General features: G+C 45.2%; 1 protein-coding gene across 2 annotated transcripts in view; it reads right to left on the reverse strand.

The window, feature by feature from the left end:
- Positions 1-2,013: 2,013 nt before the first annotated feature.
- Positions 2,014-13,291, reverse strand: part of PPM1H (protein phosphatase, Mg2+/Mn2+ dependent 1H) — a 230,819-nt gene continuing 219,541 nt past the window's right edge. For both annotated transcript variants that reach the window (XM_044756404.2, XM_014860942.3), the window contains one exon: positions 2,014-6,651. In XM_044756404.2, coding sequence (XP_044612339.1) covers positions 6,574-6,651 — 78 coding nt within the window. In that variant the 3' untranslated portion in view covers positions 2,014-6,573. The remainder of the gene's footprint in view (positions 6,652-13,291) is intronic.

The raw sequence follows: 13,291 nt of genomic DNA on the forward strand, positions 1-13,291 counted from the left end.
TCATAGATTGGAATTAGTGTTGTTAAAATGTTTATACTACCCAAAGCAATCTACAGGTTCTATGCAATCCTCATCAAAATTCGAATGACATTTTTCATAGAAATAGAACAAAATCCTAAAATTTGTATGGAACCACAAAAGACGCTGAATAACCAAAGCATTCTTGAGAAAGAAGAACAAAGCTGGAGGGATCACTCTCCCTAATTTTAAACTATATTACAAAGCTATGGTAATTAAACAGTATGGTATTGGCATAAAAACAGACTCATAGATCAATGGAACAGAGAACCCAGAAATAAACCCATGCAAATATGGTCAATTAATTTACAACAAAGGAGCCAAGAACATACAATGGGGAAAGGCCAGTCTCTTCAATAAATGGTGTTGGGAAAACTGGACAGCACATGCAAAAGAATGAAACTACACACTACTTACACTACACACAAAAATTAACTTAAAATGGATTAAAGACTTAAATGCAAGATCTGAAACTGTAAAGCTTCTGGAAGAAAATATAGGGGAAAGCTCCTTGCCATTGTCCTGGCTATGATTTTTTGGACTTGACCTCAAAAGCAAACTCAACAAAAGCAAAAACAAAGAAGTGGGACTACATCAAACTAAAATCTTCTGCAAAGCAAAGGAAACCATCAACAGAATGAAAAGGCAATCTACTGAATGGGAGAAAATATTCGCAAATCATATATCTTATAAGGGGTTAATATCCAAAATATATAAAGAACCCAAACACCTCAATTAAAAAAACAAAAAACCAATCTGATTAAAAAATGGCAGAAGATATGAAATAGACCTTTTTACAGATAGCCAACAGGTACATGGCAAGATACTAATCATCAGGGAAATGCAAATCAAAACTACAATGAGATATCACCTCACACCTGTTAGAATGGCTATTATCAAAAAAGACAAATAACAAGTGTTGACAAGGACGTGGAGAAAAGGGAACCCTTGGGCACTGTAGGTGGGAATGTACACTGGTGCAGCCACTATGGAAAACAGTATGGAGGTTCCTCAAAAAGTTGAAAAAAAGAACTGCCATATGATCCATCAATTCTACTCTGGGTATTTATTAGAAGAAAACAAAAACACTAACGCAAAAAGATATATGCACCTCCATATTTATTGCAGCATTATGTACAATAGCCAAGACATGGAAACAACCTATATGTCCATTGATGGATGAATGGATAAAGAAAATGTGAATATATATATATTTATATGCACGCGCGTGCACACACACACACACACACACACACACAGAGGAATATTATTAGGCCACAAAATGAAGGAAATCCTGCCATTTGTGACAACATGGACAGACTTTGAGGGCATTATGCTAAGTGAAATAAGTCACACAGAGAAAAACAAATACTGTACGAGCTCACTTATATTGGAATCTTAAAACAAACAAGCAAGCAAGCTCATAGAGAGAGAGAACAGATTGGTGGTTGCCAGGGGTGGGGATGGGGGTGGCGGGATGAAATGGGTGAAGGGAGTCAAAAGTTACAAACCTCCAGTTATAAATAAGTGAGTTATGGAGATGTAACATGTGGCATGGAGACTATGGTTACTAATACTCTATTACATATTTGAAAGTTGCTGAGAATAGATCCTAAAAGTTCTCATCCCAAGGAAAAAAAATTCTGTAACTGTTTGGTGACGGATATTAACTAAACCTATTGCGGTGATCATTTCGCATTATATACAAATATCAAATCATTATGTTGTACACCTGAAACTAATATGTTGTATGTCAATTATATCTCAACTGAAAAAAAAAGAATCCTTCCTGGGAGTAATATCCATGGTGGTTCTTCTAGAGCGATGGCTGAAATGTATGGCCTTTACTGCTGCTCCTGTGGGGATTGATAGTGTTGGCGTCCATTCCCTCTTGATTTCGTTTTGAGTCTGTGTTCACAGTTGATAACTCCACATAGGCCAAGAAACTTCACAGTGAGCTCAAAGAAATGACACACAAAAGCTTTGCTAAAGGTGTCCTATATACATATATATATTTTATTTTAAAATGTCATCGAGCATATACATTTCTTTAGCTTTTTCCAGGGAACATTGCACCTAAGTTTCAAAACACACAAAATAGATCCCCTTTACTAAACAGTTTTCATTTTTGGGTTACAAAAGTCAAGGTTTCACAATCACAAACATAAAGGTACACGGTTCTGAAACCATCTTCAGGCAGATTCCGCTCATTCACCGAGGGAGGCAATCTTTGGAAACCCACGCCTTACGATACATTCCTTACAAATTATCTTCACTGTGGGCCTCCCTGGGTCTCCAGAAGAAACAAAGAAAATGGAGGCAAAACAGGAGAGACAGCGTAACCTCGGGACTCCCCGAGCAAACACAAAATCCTACGGAAGATTGGAAGAGTGGAGGACACGAGGCTCCCCTTCAAGGACATCACAGCAGGAAACAACAGCACGTTTACAGCCTCATTTGGTCACTGTCTACCTGGTCGCTACAGGAACAAAACTTCATCTAAGACGCACAGGAAAAATGAAAGCTATTTACACAGACACCATCGCGGATTAGAAAGAGCCGTGCTCCCGGCCCGGCCCTCCAACCTGCCGCAGAGCCGCCGTGGTGCCGCAGGAGAGGCAAGTCGGGCTGCTCGAGTAGTGTCCTTCGAAAAGTCCCAGTGTGCACACGTCAGCCACATCGCCTACACATAAACCCGCGTCTGCTCAGCAAGGGGGGCCGTGGCGTGCAAGCTGCAACCTTTCTCTGCAATTCTAAGTCCTCAAAAACCCAAGTTCCTAGTGTAAAATTCTGCCCTGTGGCCAGATACTGTTTTACGATTTTCTTAGCTCTGGTAACTTTTAGGGTCAGCCTGGTGGTTCTCTGCATAGAAAATGACTCTCACTGCTTTCTTAAGTGTCCCAGAAGCACTAACTTACTGAAAATAGACTCCTGAAAGCCTAACCCAGTCACTCTGCAAACAGTGGAGCTGCTGGGCCACTTAAAGAAAGGTCAGATCCTCAAAATGTGGCGGAAGGCAAACCACTGAGCGCTGTGTGCTTGTAAATCAAGTTGATTGGCGGATGAGGAAGGAGGTGCAAATCAAGAGGAGAATCAGAAGTTTAAAGATGTGGGAGGTTTTTCCCAAGTGTTTGCACGCCTGTGCTCTTGGTAAACTGAACACCTCCCGGAACAGCCAAGACCTGAGGCCAGACCTGGGAACCGGGACTCTCGGCCCCGCCCACGCGTGTCTGCCTCCCGGGAAGCGAACACTTGGAGGAGGCCGCAGAGGGTGAGCACAGCTGGCCGCAAGCAGCCCCATGGAGGTAAGCTACGAGGAATTAAAAAACTAAACACCTCAGATTCCCCAAAGCTGTATACTGTGGGGAATAACTGAAATGCCCACTTCTGTGGCCTTAGACAGCTGAGTACTCGGCCTCGCCCAATTTTCACCTCTCCCTTCCCACCCCAAGAACAGCACTTAGGTAAGCACGCCGCCACAGACCACACCCTCCGCCCCTCCAGCTGCTGGCACTGTCCCGATTTCAGGTGTTGCCAGAACAAAAGTTTGGTTGTTGCCTGAACAATGCTGCAGAGCGTGGATGGAGCGCGAGTTGCTCTCTTTAACTAAAAGAGTGTCCCCAAATATTGTGAACAGCAGGGGCAGCCCAACAAAGAGATTTAGAAGTGAAAGAGCCTTTCACTAGAGGCAGTGGCCACACCCCCCTCCCCCCCTCCAAGACAAGCATGAAGATTGACTAGGAAATCAAAAGCTTTTTATTAAACAAGACTTCCTCTGAGGCTATGAGGGCAAGCGGATTTGGCTATAAGTCAGATAGACAAGATTTCGGACCCACATATAAATATGTTCTGCAGAATTTTGAGCCTGTTGCCTTTTGACCTTTCCAGGAATGCTCCAAAGGCTGACTCGTTATATAGACACAGCTACTGCCCTGGGAGGGAATGCCATGGGGCCTGGGTGAACAATAAGGCCCAAACCGAGTAAGCTCAATTCACAGAGCAATATCAGTGCTCAGTAGGTTTGCTATGGGCATTAACAAATCATTGTTTCCACATCTGATTTATTCATTTCATTTGTTGTTTTCCTACCATCCCCCAAATAAAAACATGGCTTCAGCTTGCTCCTAAGATCTCACCCAAGGAGGGGCTTAGGAAAAGAATTCCTAGATACCTAACTAAAACCAGGAGGACCAAATGCTCAAGACTTTAGGGTAAATTCAATAAGGGGGTTCTAGAGTTTTTCCTGAGACATGCCTTGGCGGTAAATGAACTGGTGAATTGAGTAGAAGGTTGTCATGACATCCACATGATATCTACACCCAAACTCTGACTCTGGTGGCTCGACAGAGAAGCTCAAGGTAGGACCCAGACAGAAGCCCAGGAAAGGAAAGAAATGAAAGGCAATGGGAACACAGGTGACTGCTTGTGAGGAAAACTTCCCAAAGATTGTGGCGGGAAAGTCCTCCACGGACAACTTTCTCAAGTTTCCAATTGGTACGTGACTGAGAGTCAGGGCAGGAACAAAAAGTGGACCACACTGCTGGAGGATGCCTGCATGTTTTCCCGTAGCATCATATTGTGCCAGAGAAGCAAATGGCTTACCACAAACTTCTCCCCACAGAGATGTTCGGGGTCGCTCGGACTGACTGGAGGAGGAGGGGAGCTGTCAGGGGAAGACGACTCCTGGTGGTGGTCCAGTTCTTCCCAGACAACATTTTGGCAAATACCTGGTGGGTGCACTCCCCCAGTACTTCACTGGCCAGACAGGGCATTGTTTCTACACTGTGGATGGTCTTTCCTGAGTAGGAAGGCTTCGGGCCTCTCCTGAGGGAATAGCTACAACTCCAGGAATGCAGGCAATAAACTCTCCTGGAGGAAAGGTTTCTCTCCTCTCCTCTGGGGAAGGGATTCAAACAAACATGAGAACTGGAGTTGGCTCTCCAGCATTTCTGGGGATCACACCAATGACCTGTTTCTTTATTTGGTGGGAAGGATGTTTTAATTACACAAAGTTGTCAAGATGGCGGATGACACCACAGGAGGTCTGCAGGAAGAAGACTGGTCTTTGCTTTACATTTCCCCCCGGGTGCACAGCATCAGTCTGCCTGTGAGAGAAAAGTGATTTCTAACAATGCATTTTGTGATTCCTCCTGGCAGAGAAGCAGCAGGTAGATCTAGTGTCTGCTGCTGCTCAAGTGAGGATCACTCAGAGGTGGAGCGACAGTGGGAAGAGGGGTCTCAGTTCTGGAGTGGCTGGGATGTGATTCCATGGAGAAAAGAGCACATGGCATGAGAATGACCAGTCAGCCCACTTCAAATTCACTTTGGTCAAATAGCCATTCTGAGTGGGACTTGCCCAAAGAGGATGAGGAGAGTAGAACTGCTGCTCTTGATAGAACTCTGATGCTTGCTTGTTGTTTGGAGTGGGCTTGGGGACAGTCACGGCCCATCAAACCCAGAGCCAAAATGGCGGAATGGTTCTCAAAGGAGGTCAGGTGAACTGAGCGATACAAGGAACTTCCTAAGCTGCTCTCTTAAACATTGCTTCATCTGTGTCCCCATAGCACAGCAGGTGGGGGACGGCCAACCATTCCAGAAACAAAAACCCAGACTCTCAGAAACCTCAAGCCATACAAGGGGGACCCTTGAAGACCAAAGAGGGACTGTTGGTCCAAAGAAACACCCATATTTTCACGAAAACACATGATTTGGTGAGAAAATGCAACTCAGGGAACAGCTTGTTACACAACAAAGACAGCCCTCTCTCAGCCAGAGCACTTCTCCAGAAGGCTGCCAGGGTGGTGTGGGCTACCACATATGGCCACAGCCCCAGCTGGACTTTGACACACACATTCCTCAGCAAGGGGTTGGGAAGTCCCAGCCTGCTCTATGGAAGGGAAACAATTAAGATTCAAGGAGTAAAAAAAAAAAATCCCACCTCACCCCACCATCTCCATAAAAGAAGACACACACACACACACACACACACATAGCGTTCCCTGAAATAAATCTCAGGCTTACTAGAAGGTGGGTGCTTACACTTTCTGAGGCGTGATCCCCAACTTTCCAATGCAGCACTTTTAACCCGTAGAGAAGTTGGCAGCTTGACCGGCCGAAGAGTCTTCTGCCAGTTATACCTGAAAATGGCTGCCCCAGCTACTCTAGATAAAATAAATATGATGTATGTGCCCAAAACAGGCAGTGGCCACCGAGGATGCCTATGAAGGGAACCAAAAGAAACACAGCACTCAGTAGCAGCCTTTACGTTTTGCTCTTGTTGAGTATCCAGACCTGTCACTAAAGAGGAAACTGAAGCCTAAGGGTCATCATGACACACAGCCAGAGGCCTTTTGGTGCAGACTCCCCACCTGGGCCGAGAAGAGCTGGCATCCTCTGGATCTCCGCCGGGGCCCTTCCAGGCCCCGCTGTGCCAAGAAGCGTCCCAGCTTTCTTCCCTGCTGTCCTCCCAACCCCCTGGGCCGTTTTCATGACAGTTTGTTTCCATGTACTAAAGGAATGACATATACAGAGATGTCGTCTCCTGAGCCCAGTCGGTCATTGGATATCCGCCATCCTCTGTCCTTCAGGACGCCGCGGGCACGCATCACCAGGTCCTGAGCTGCCAGTGTGTACCTGTGCAGGGAGAAGCAGGGACGAGATGGTCAGTGGGCATCAGGCAGAGTCTGAGGTTGGGCTTAGCTGAGGAGGCTTCACTACAGCCGTGTAAACAGTTTTCAAACACGCTTAACGTCACAAAAAGCCTTGGTCACTTTCCCCAAAATGTGGGTGCCTACTGTGAGATTACTGCTTAGGTGTTAGATGGGTACACATTAAATAACTTCCTAAATCGTTCTGCTGCTCAGTCCTCTTGGGGTTTTGATGATGTCAAGGACACTCTCAGTCTGGTGCTCAGCTATCTAACACAGATCCGCTCAGGCTCCGTTTTCCATGGCAAACTGGGTCTAGCCAAAAAAGTACATGGGGAAAATAAGAGCTTTCGTTTTCAATGTGTTTATTTTTAGGGCCACATTCCTTTTAGGACAAAGGATGGTCATTTTCTATTTATGGTAGGAGTAAATCTCCTTTTAAAATAAATTGTTTCTAAAAAGTGAGTTGATTTAAAGAGAAATGTCAGTAATAGTAGACATATCATGGGAACATAGTAAAAACGTGAAAGGTGTTTTTGGTGACTGATAAACCTTGGTGTGCATGAGCTGCTCCACCTACCCTTATCAATGCCACACTCTCTTCTTGACCAATGTGCATACAGTGAGGGATCCCCCAAGAGTTAAAAAATAAGATTGCTTATTGAGATCTGAACTGTAAAACTCAAAGGAAAAGAATGATTACGCTATAAGCTGATGGAAAGTATTAAAATGTAGAGAAAGACTAATGTGGGAGGTGGTTTGGGTGGGTGTGGGCCTGGGTTAGCCTTGAGGGCATAAAAAAATGAGACAAAACATTGGCAGGTGTTTATCCAAATAGTGATCAGGGCAGAGAGAGTCATAACCGACAGACTTCAAAGAAATTGAGTTCCACTGGTAGGACCACATTTTGTGTGGATGGATTGCTCTCTTAGCCTATGTCATTAAACATATATGATTTACTTTTATTCTGACTTCTTGTTCACCAAGTAACCTGATTATGATCTGCCGCCCTGTGTAGACCAGCCTACAGGGAAGGAATGAGCTAGTCATTTGTACTTTAAGGATATCAGTCAGTTATATTTCTCTGCATAAATGTCAACTGGCACTTGGGTTTGCAAATCACTCTTGTAAGCTTGGTTCAGGTGAGCCCAGCTCTGGTAATGAATCTACTCTTTGTATCTTAATTAAACCAGCTTCTGAACCTGAAAAGCTAGCCAGACTCTGGTAAATCACCAAGATAATAAATGTTACCCCATAAGGAAGGCCTCTTGAAGCCAGCCTGTGGACCTTGAATGGCAGACCATCTTGCCATGACTAGTGGTCTTTCCCTACTCGGAGTGTCTGTGACTTGCCTTCAGATCGGTGAGTTATGGAATTCAGAACAGCAGAAGCCTCTTCCATCTCTTCTGTTAGAACCTCTTCTGGATTTACCGACTCTCACGTTAAAAGAGACCTGCATCTAGCCCCATCGTTACATTTGATTTAAGAACAATGTCTTTAGCAAATGATCTCAGGATTGTTAAGATTCCAAGTTATACAGTCATGCATTGCTTAATAGTGGAGACAGGTCCTGAGAAATGCGTTGTTGGGAGATTGCGTCGTTGTGCGAACATCACAGAGTATACTGACACAAACCTAGATGGTATAGCCTACCACAAACCTAGGCCACATGTACTAATCTTATGGGACCACTGTCGTGTATGCGGTCCATCATTGACTGAAACATCATTATGCAGCAGGTGACTGTGAAGTCTTTGACGCAAGTCTACTTGTCCAGCCCGGGTGGCAGAGAAGTGCAGCATGTCCAACTGGTTTTTAGTCACAAAAGAGTATCATCCATCTTTCCAGCAAGAGACCACCCTGATATTGCTCTTGCTGGTAACTTTGGGCATTTAAAAAATGGTCAAAATTAGCTTTGGTATTTTAAAAAGCAGCATTAGGTCACCTAGAAAAGTTACCCAGGAAACTCATTTCCCCAAGGACTCTAGATAATTAAGGTTTTATTCTTAAAAATGTTTCTTGCTTATTCCACAGTAACTTCCTTTGAGCCTGCATTTCTCTTCACCATCCGATCTGTCTTCCCCTAGGTGCTGAACTTCCTGAGAGAGAAATCCATTCTTGCTTCCTCAATTTCTTACTTCTTTTTTCCTTCTTTAATCTCTTACCAGTAGGCTCAATACCCTTCTCATCTGGCCTGTTACACTTTGACCTAACAGCTTCTTCTGGATATGCATTCTACTCAGTCTTTCTCCAGCACAGATCTTGCTGACCGTCTTCTTTATCCTTGACATCTCCTGTCATTTCTTCTTGAATTATCCTTTTTTGGGGGGGCTCCCACCCATTACACACTGCAAGTTCTCCTCCTCTGTCTGGGCTTCTATGACAAATGGCACAAGTTCTTCTCTCTGATGCTCCTTCTTGATTTCCTTGGTAGGCCCCAGGTAAGAACTTAGGAAGAAGTCGATAAATGTTAACTTATTTTCATTTCCAAGGTGGGACTTCCCCATCTATCATCCATAGTTATGCTATCCCCAGTCTTCTTGGCAAGAAATCAGTTATTTTCAGGGCCGGCTCAGAGGTATAGCGGTTAAGTTCACACGCTCTGCTTCGGTGGCCCAGGGTTCGCGGGTTCAGATCCTGGAAGCAGACTTATACACCACTTGTCAAGCCATGCTGTGGTGGCATCCCACATATAAAATAGAGGAAGATTGGCACAGATGTTAGCTCACCAGAAACTTCTAAACTTTGCATTATTTTAAGTCTATTTCATTAGCGGTACATGGCTGATTAAAATAAAATCTAATCTCATAGTTATTAAGATGTGATTTAAATGTTTATTGTAAAAACTGATATATCTGAACTTATTTTTGGCATCATTCCCACATACATGTATATATACACACCCCATTTCGTGTTTCCTATTTATTATGCTTTCTTTCCTTCATTCTTGCTTTCTCTCAGGTTGGTTGGTTGCTTTCTTTAATACCTTTTTCCTCCCTCTACTGGTTTAGAAGTGATAGTTTCTGTTCTTTTAGTAGTTATGCTTGCTTTTAATATATGTTAATCAATGTTTATGTCCTCCTCCAGAAAGTAAAAGGGTCTTAGAATGCCTTCTTTCATCTTTCATGTTGCTGCCTAGATTTTAATTTCACCTTGTTTTTAAGCCTCTATTAGTCATCATTATCATGTATGACCTATACTTATGTAAATAAACCAACATACTAACTTCTTTCCTTTTTGAAGTCCATACCTTTCTTCTGGATTTGATTCCTTCTGTTGAAGTACATTTTTAGTGATTCTTTTAACAATCGTCTGTGAGGGATACACTCACCCAGTCTGTGGACCACAAAAACCTTTATTTTTGCCTTTAATCTTGGATGATAGCTTTAATGGGTATAGAATTCTAGATTGACTGTTCCTTTCCCTCAGCAGTTTGGAGATAATATTCCATTTATTCTGACGTCTCTTGTTGAGGAGAAGTCTATCTTGTATCATTTCTTTACAAGTATGTCTTTTCTCATTGGTAGATTTTAAAATTTTTATTGTTGTTTTGTTGTTGATGGCATGAAGTTCCACTAAGACATAACAACAAGGATTCCTTTTTATTTATCATGGTTGGAAATTGGTTTTATTCCTTCAGTCTGAGAAGATATTAAATTCTGGAAAATTCTCAACCATGAACTTTTTGAATATTGCCTCCCTCTATTTTTTATATTTTCTCCATATTTTTATAGTTTCTCCTATTAGATCTTCTCAATTTACGTTGCAGATTTCAACTTCTTTCTGTTTCTTTTTTAATCTCTGTGATATCTTTCAGTTTGCTAATTTCTGCTTTAGCAGTTTACTATTCAAGCCACTCAGTGAGTTGCTTTATTTCAGTGACATATTTTTCACCACTGTGAATTTCACCATTGTGAACCAGCTCTTGGGAGGAGGTTTTTTTGCCCCAGCTCTGATACGCAGCCAGGCTGGCGGCCGTTCTGGAGCTCCTTAGCATCCACGTTCAAGAGCCAACTCACTGTGGGGAAACCATTGTGAGGTTGTTTTCCATCAAGACTGGGCGAGAAGCAGCAACTTTCTCTGGAGGGAAAGACCTGCCACTCTCTCCCATTTTGTTCTCCTCCAATTTCTCCCTGACAAGGGCTGCCTGCTTTGGTGACAAAGAAACTGCTTAATGTGGCAGTAAAATAGGAGGGCTCTAGTGATTTTGGTACCGAGGCTGCACACAAGGGCATACACATGCCATAGAGGGTGTAGGGAGCAGCAGGAGGAAATCTGAGTCCAACCATGAAATGTAAGTACGGAATACACAGGAGTGTAGCAAAGAAGAATGTGGTGCAGCTGAAGGCGGTGAAAGGGAACGGATTCCGTCATGCACCTGCCGGCCGGGACCCTGAGGCAGGCTGAGGGGCCTGGTGCTTCTGGAGGCTGGCTGTGGAGCAGCTGCAGGGCCATTACAGAACGCCTCGGAGAACTGTGCGAGAGGTTTGAAGTACTCACTCTCCCTCCTAAGGAAGAGTCTCCCTGGGAGGCACGTTTTGTATTTTGGGAACATTCTTCTTCTCTGGCTGCAGCTTTCAATATTGATCAACAAAGCTCTGCTGAAATAACTGGCTGCCGGGGAGGGATCAGACCTGCCACACCACACAGGGCTTGGCTCAGAAGCCTCCTAGGGCTCCAAGGAGGAGGGAGCAGAGAAAGGACAGCAGAGCAGGGAAGAAAAAAGGGAAGAAAGCTGAAGAACTATGGGACGACCAGAAGCGCTTTTCACAACCACTGACGCTAACTTCAGGGTGGAAGGAGACGGAGAAATCCTCAGTTGTCTCTGCTGTCCTTGCCACAGCCTTGGCCATCTCAGTTCTTCCCCTCTTCAGTGGAACCCACAAAGGGCTCAGGGTGTGGGCCTGGGTTGCCTGGGGTCCAGTCCCTGATTTACCACCACCCAAGAGGGTGGCTCTGGAAAAATTCCTTAGCCTCTCGGAGCTGGCCTTTTCTTCCTGGACCGTCTGGAATGATGATAGGGCAGACCTCAACGGCTCCTGCCTGGAATAAAGGAGAGCTTTCCTTCCGTAAGGTATTCAGGGGTCAGTAAACCTTAGCTATCATTTTCCTCATTTTCTCCTCCCCAGGAGTTTTGCCTCAAGTCATCTACCTCTTGTAGCATCTGTTTCCCATGAGACTACATCTGAATCAGCACTGGAGTGTCAAAAATAAGTCCCTTTCAGGCCTCAGGCTGTAACCATGCCTTAGAGGCTCTAATGGTTCCAGTGGGGTGGGAACTTCTATTTGCCATTTGGATGGTACAGACAGGGTCTTACAAGAGGGAGGGTAGGTGGCAGGAACTGGGGAGTGAATGGGTTCCAAATATTTGCATATAAAAGGCAGCCTCCCTCTGCTGAAGGCCCGCAGCAACACAGTGTGATGGGAACCAGAGGAGGGATCCTGTCTGCATTCTGAGCAGGCCTCGGATTTAAGAGCTAGCAAAGCTCTGCCAAGCTTTGGCACATTGGCAGGGATCTCTGGTGACTGGGTAGGTGGGGGGTGGCTAGGAGGGGGCTCTCTGTTGTGCTCGGAAGGGCAACTTTCCTGGAGGAGGCCTGTCTTAGGCTCACTGCTGGGAGCTGAGCCATGCGTGCCCCTTGTCCAGCTGTGAGGCCACTGAAGCTGCTCACGCCAGCTTCTGTCCTCTGCCCAGGGTGCGGCCACTCCACTCAGGCGGACACCCTGAGACACTGGAATAATGACAGCTGCTGTCTGCAACACTGTCACTGTGTCCACTGGGGGGTTGTGTCCCAGCAGGTACAAGGTCACGGACTGGGGAGAGCTCCCCACCCCCACCGGAGAGGGTGGGAACCCCGGCCAGGCCTCGTCCACCTCTTTGCCCCTGGCGTCAGCTTCTGGTTTCTTGGGTGGTGAGTGTTTATTTTAGTTCGAATCCCAAACAACAACACTTCAACCTGAGGGGGCATAAGAACCATTTCCTTCTCTGTCCTCGCTCGCAAGCCCTTTAGACTGCCCTGATGTTCCTCCCTTCAACTGACCACACGGCTTGGCTCCAAGGGCCCCATCAACAGCACTGAGGAGGTACAGATGGGCCCGGCTGCACGCTGGTCAGAGTGCATGGGCAGGATCGCAGGCTGACTTCTGCAGGGACCTGAAATTGGCCACCCCAAGATATGTCGCTTTGGCATCAGGATTATTTGAGGCTGACTGCTTTTGATAAACTGGGACAGGGAAGGAGGCTCTGAGGAATGGAACTTGCCCTTTGTTAGGACATGTTTACATTTGTAAGGGAAATCTCTATCTGTAAAAGGTGCCTCCCTCTCTGTACCAGGAAGAAGAAAGGAGATGACCTCTCTAGAAACTCTTAATACCAAAGGCAAGGACTTAAATCTGCATTTTATTGTGCTTGTCTGGTAACCTCCTGTAACTGACTTCCCTCCCCCTCCCAACGTTGGCATCTCCTTAAAGATTAAGCATCTTTCTTTAGGCTGGGAATGGATTACAGCACTCCTATGTGACCCCCCCCAGCCCGAGGCAACACACCTGCCACCCCGCGGTGTTCACTGAGACAGCAGACCTATCTGCCGTTTCCATCAAGAGCTGTGCTGACAGAGCAGCCTCAT

Source organism: Equus asinus, chromosome 22 (genome assembly GCF_041296235.1).
Source record: "Equus asinus isolate D_3611 breed Donkey chromosome 22, EquAss-T2T_v2, whole genome shotgun sequence".
NCBI classification, from domain to species: domain Eukaryota; kingdom Metazoa; phylum Chordata; class Mammalia; order Perissodactyla; family Equidae; genus Equus; species Equus asinus.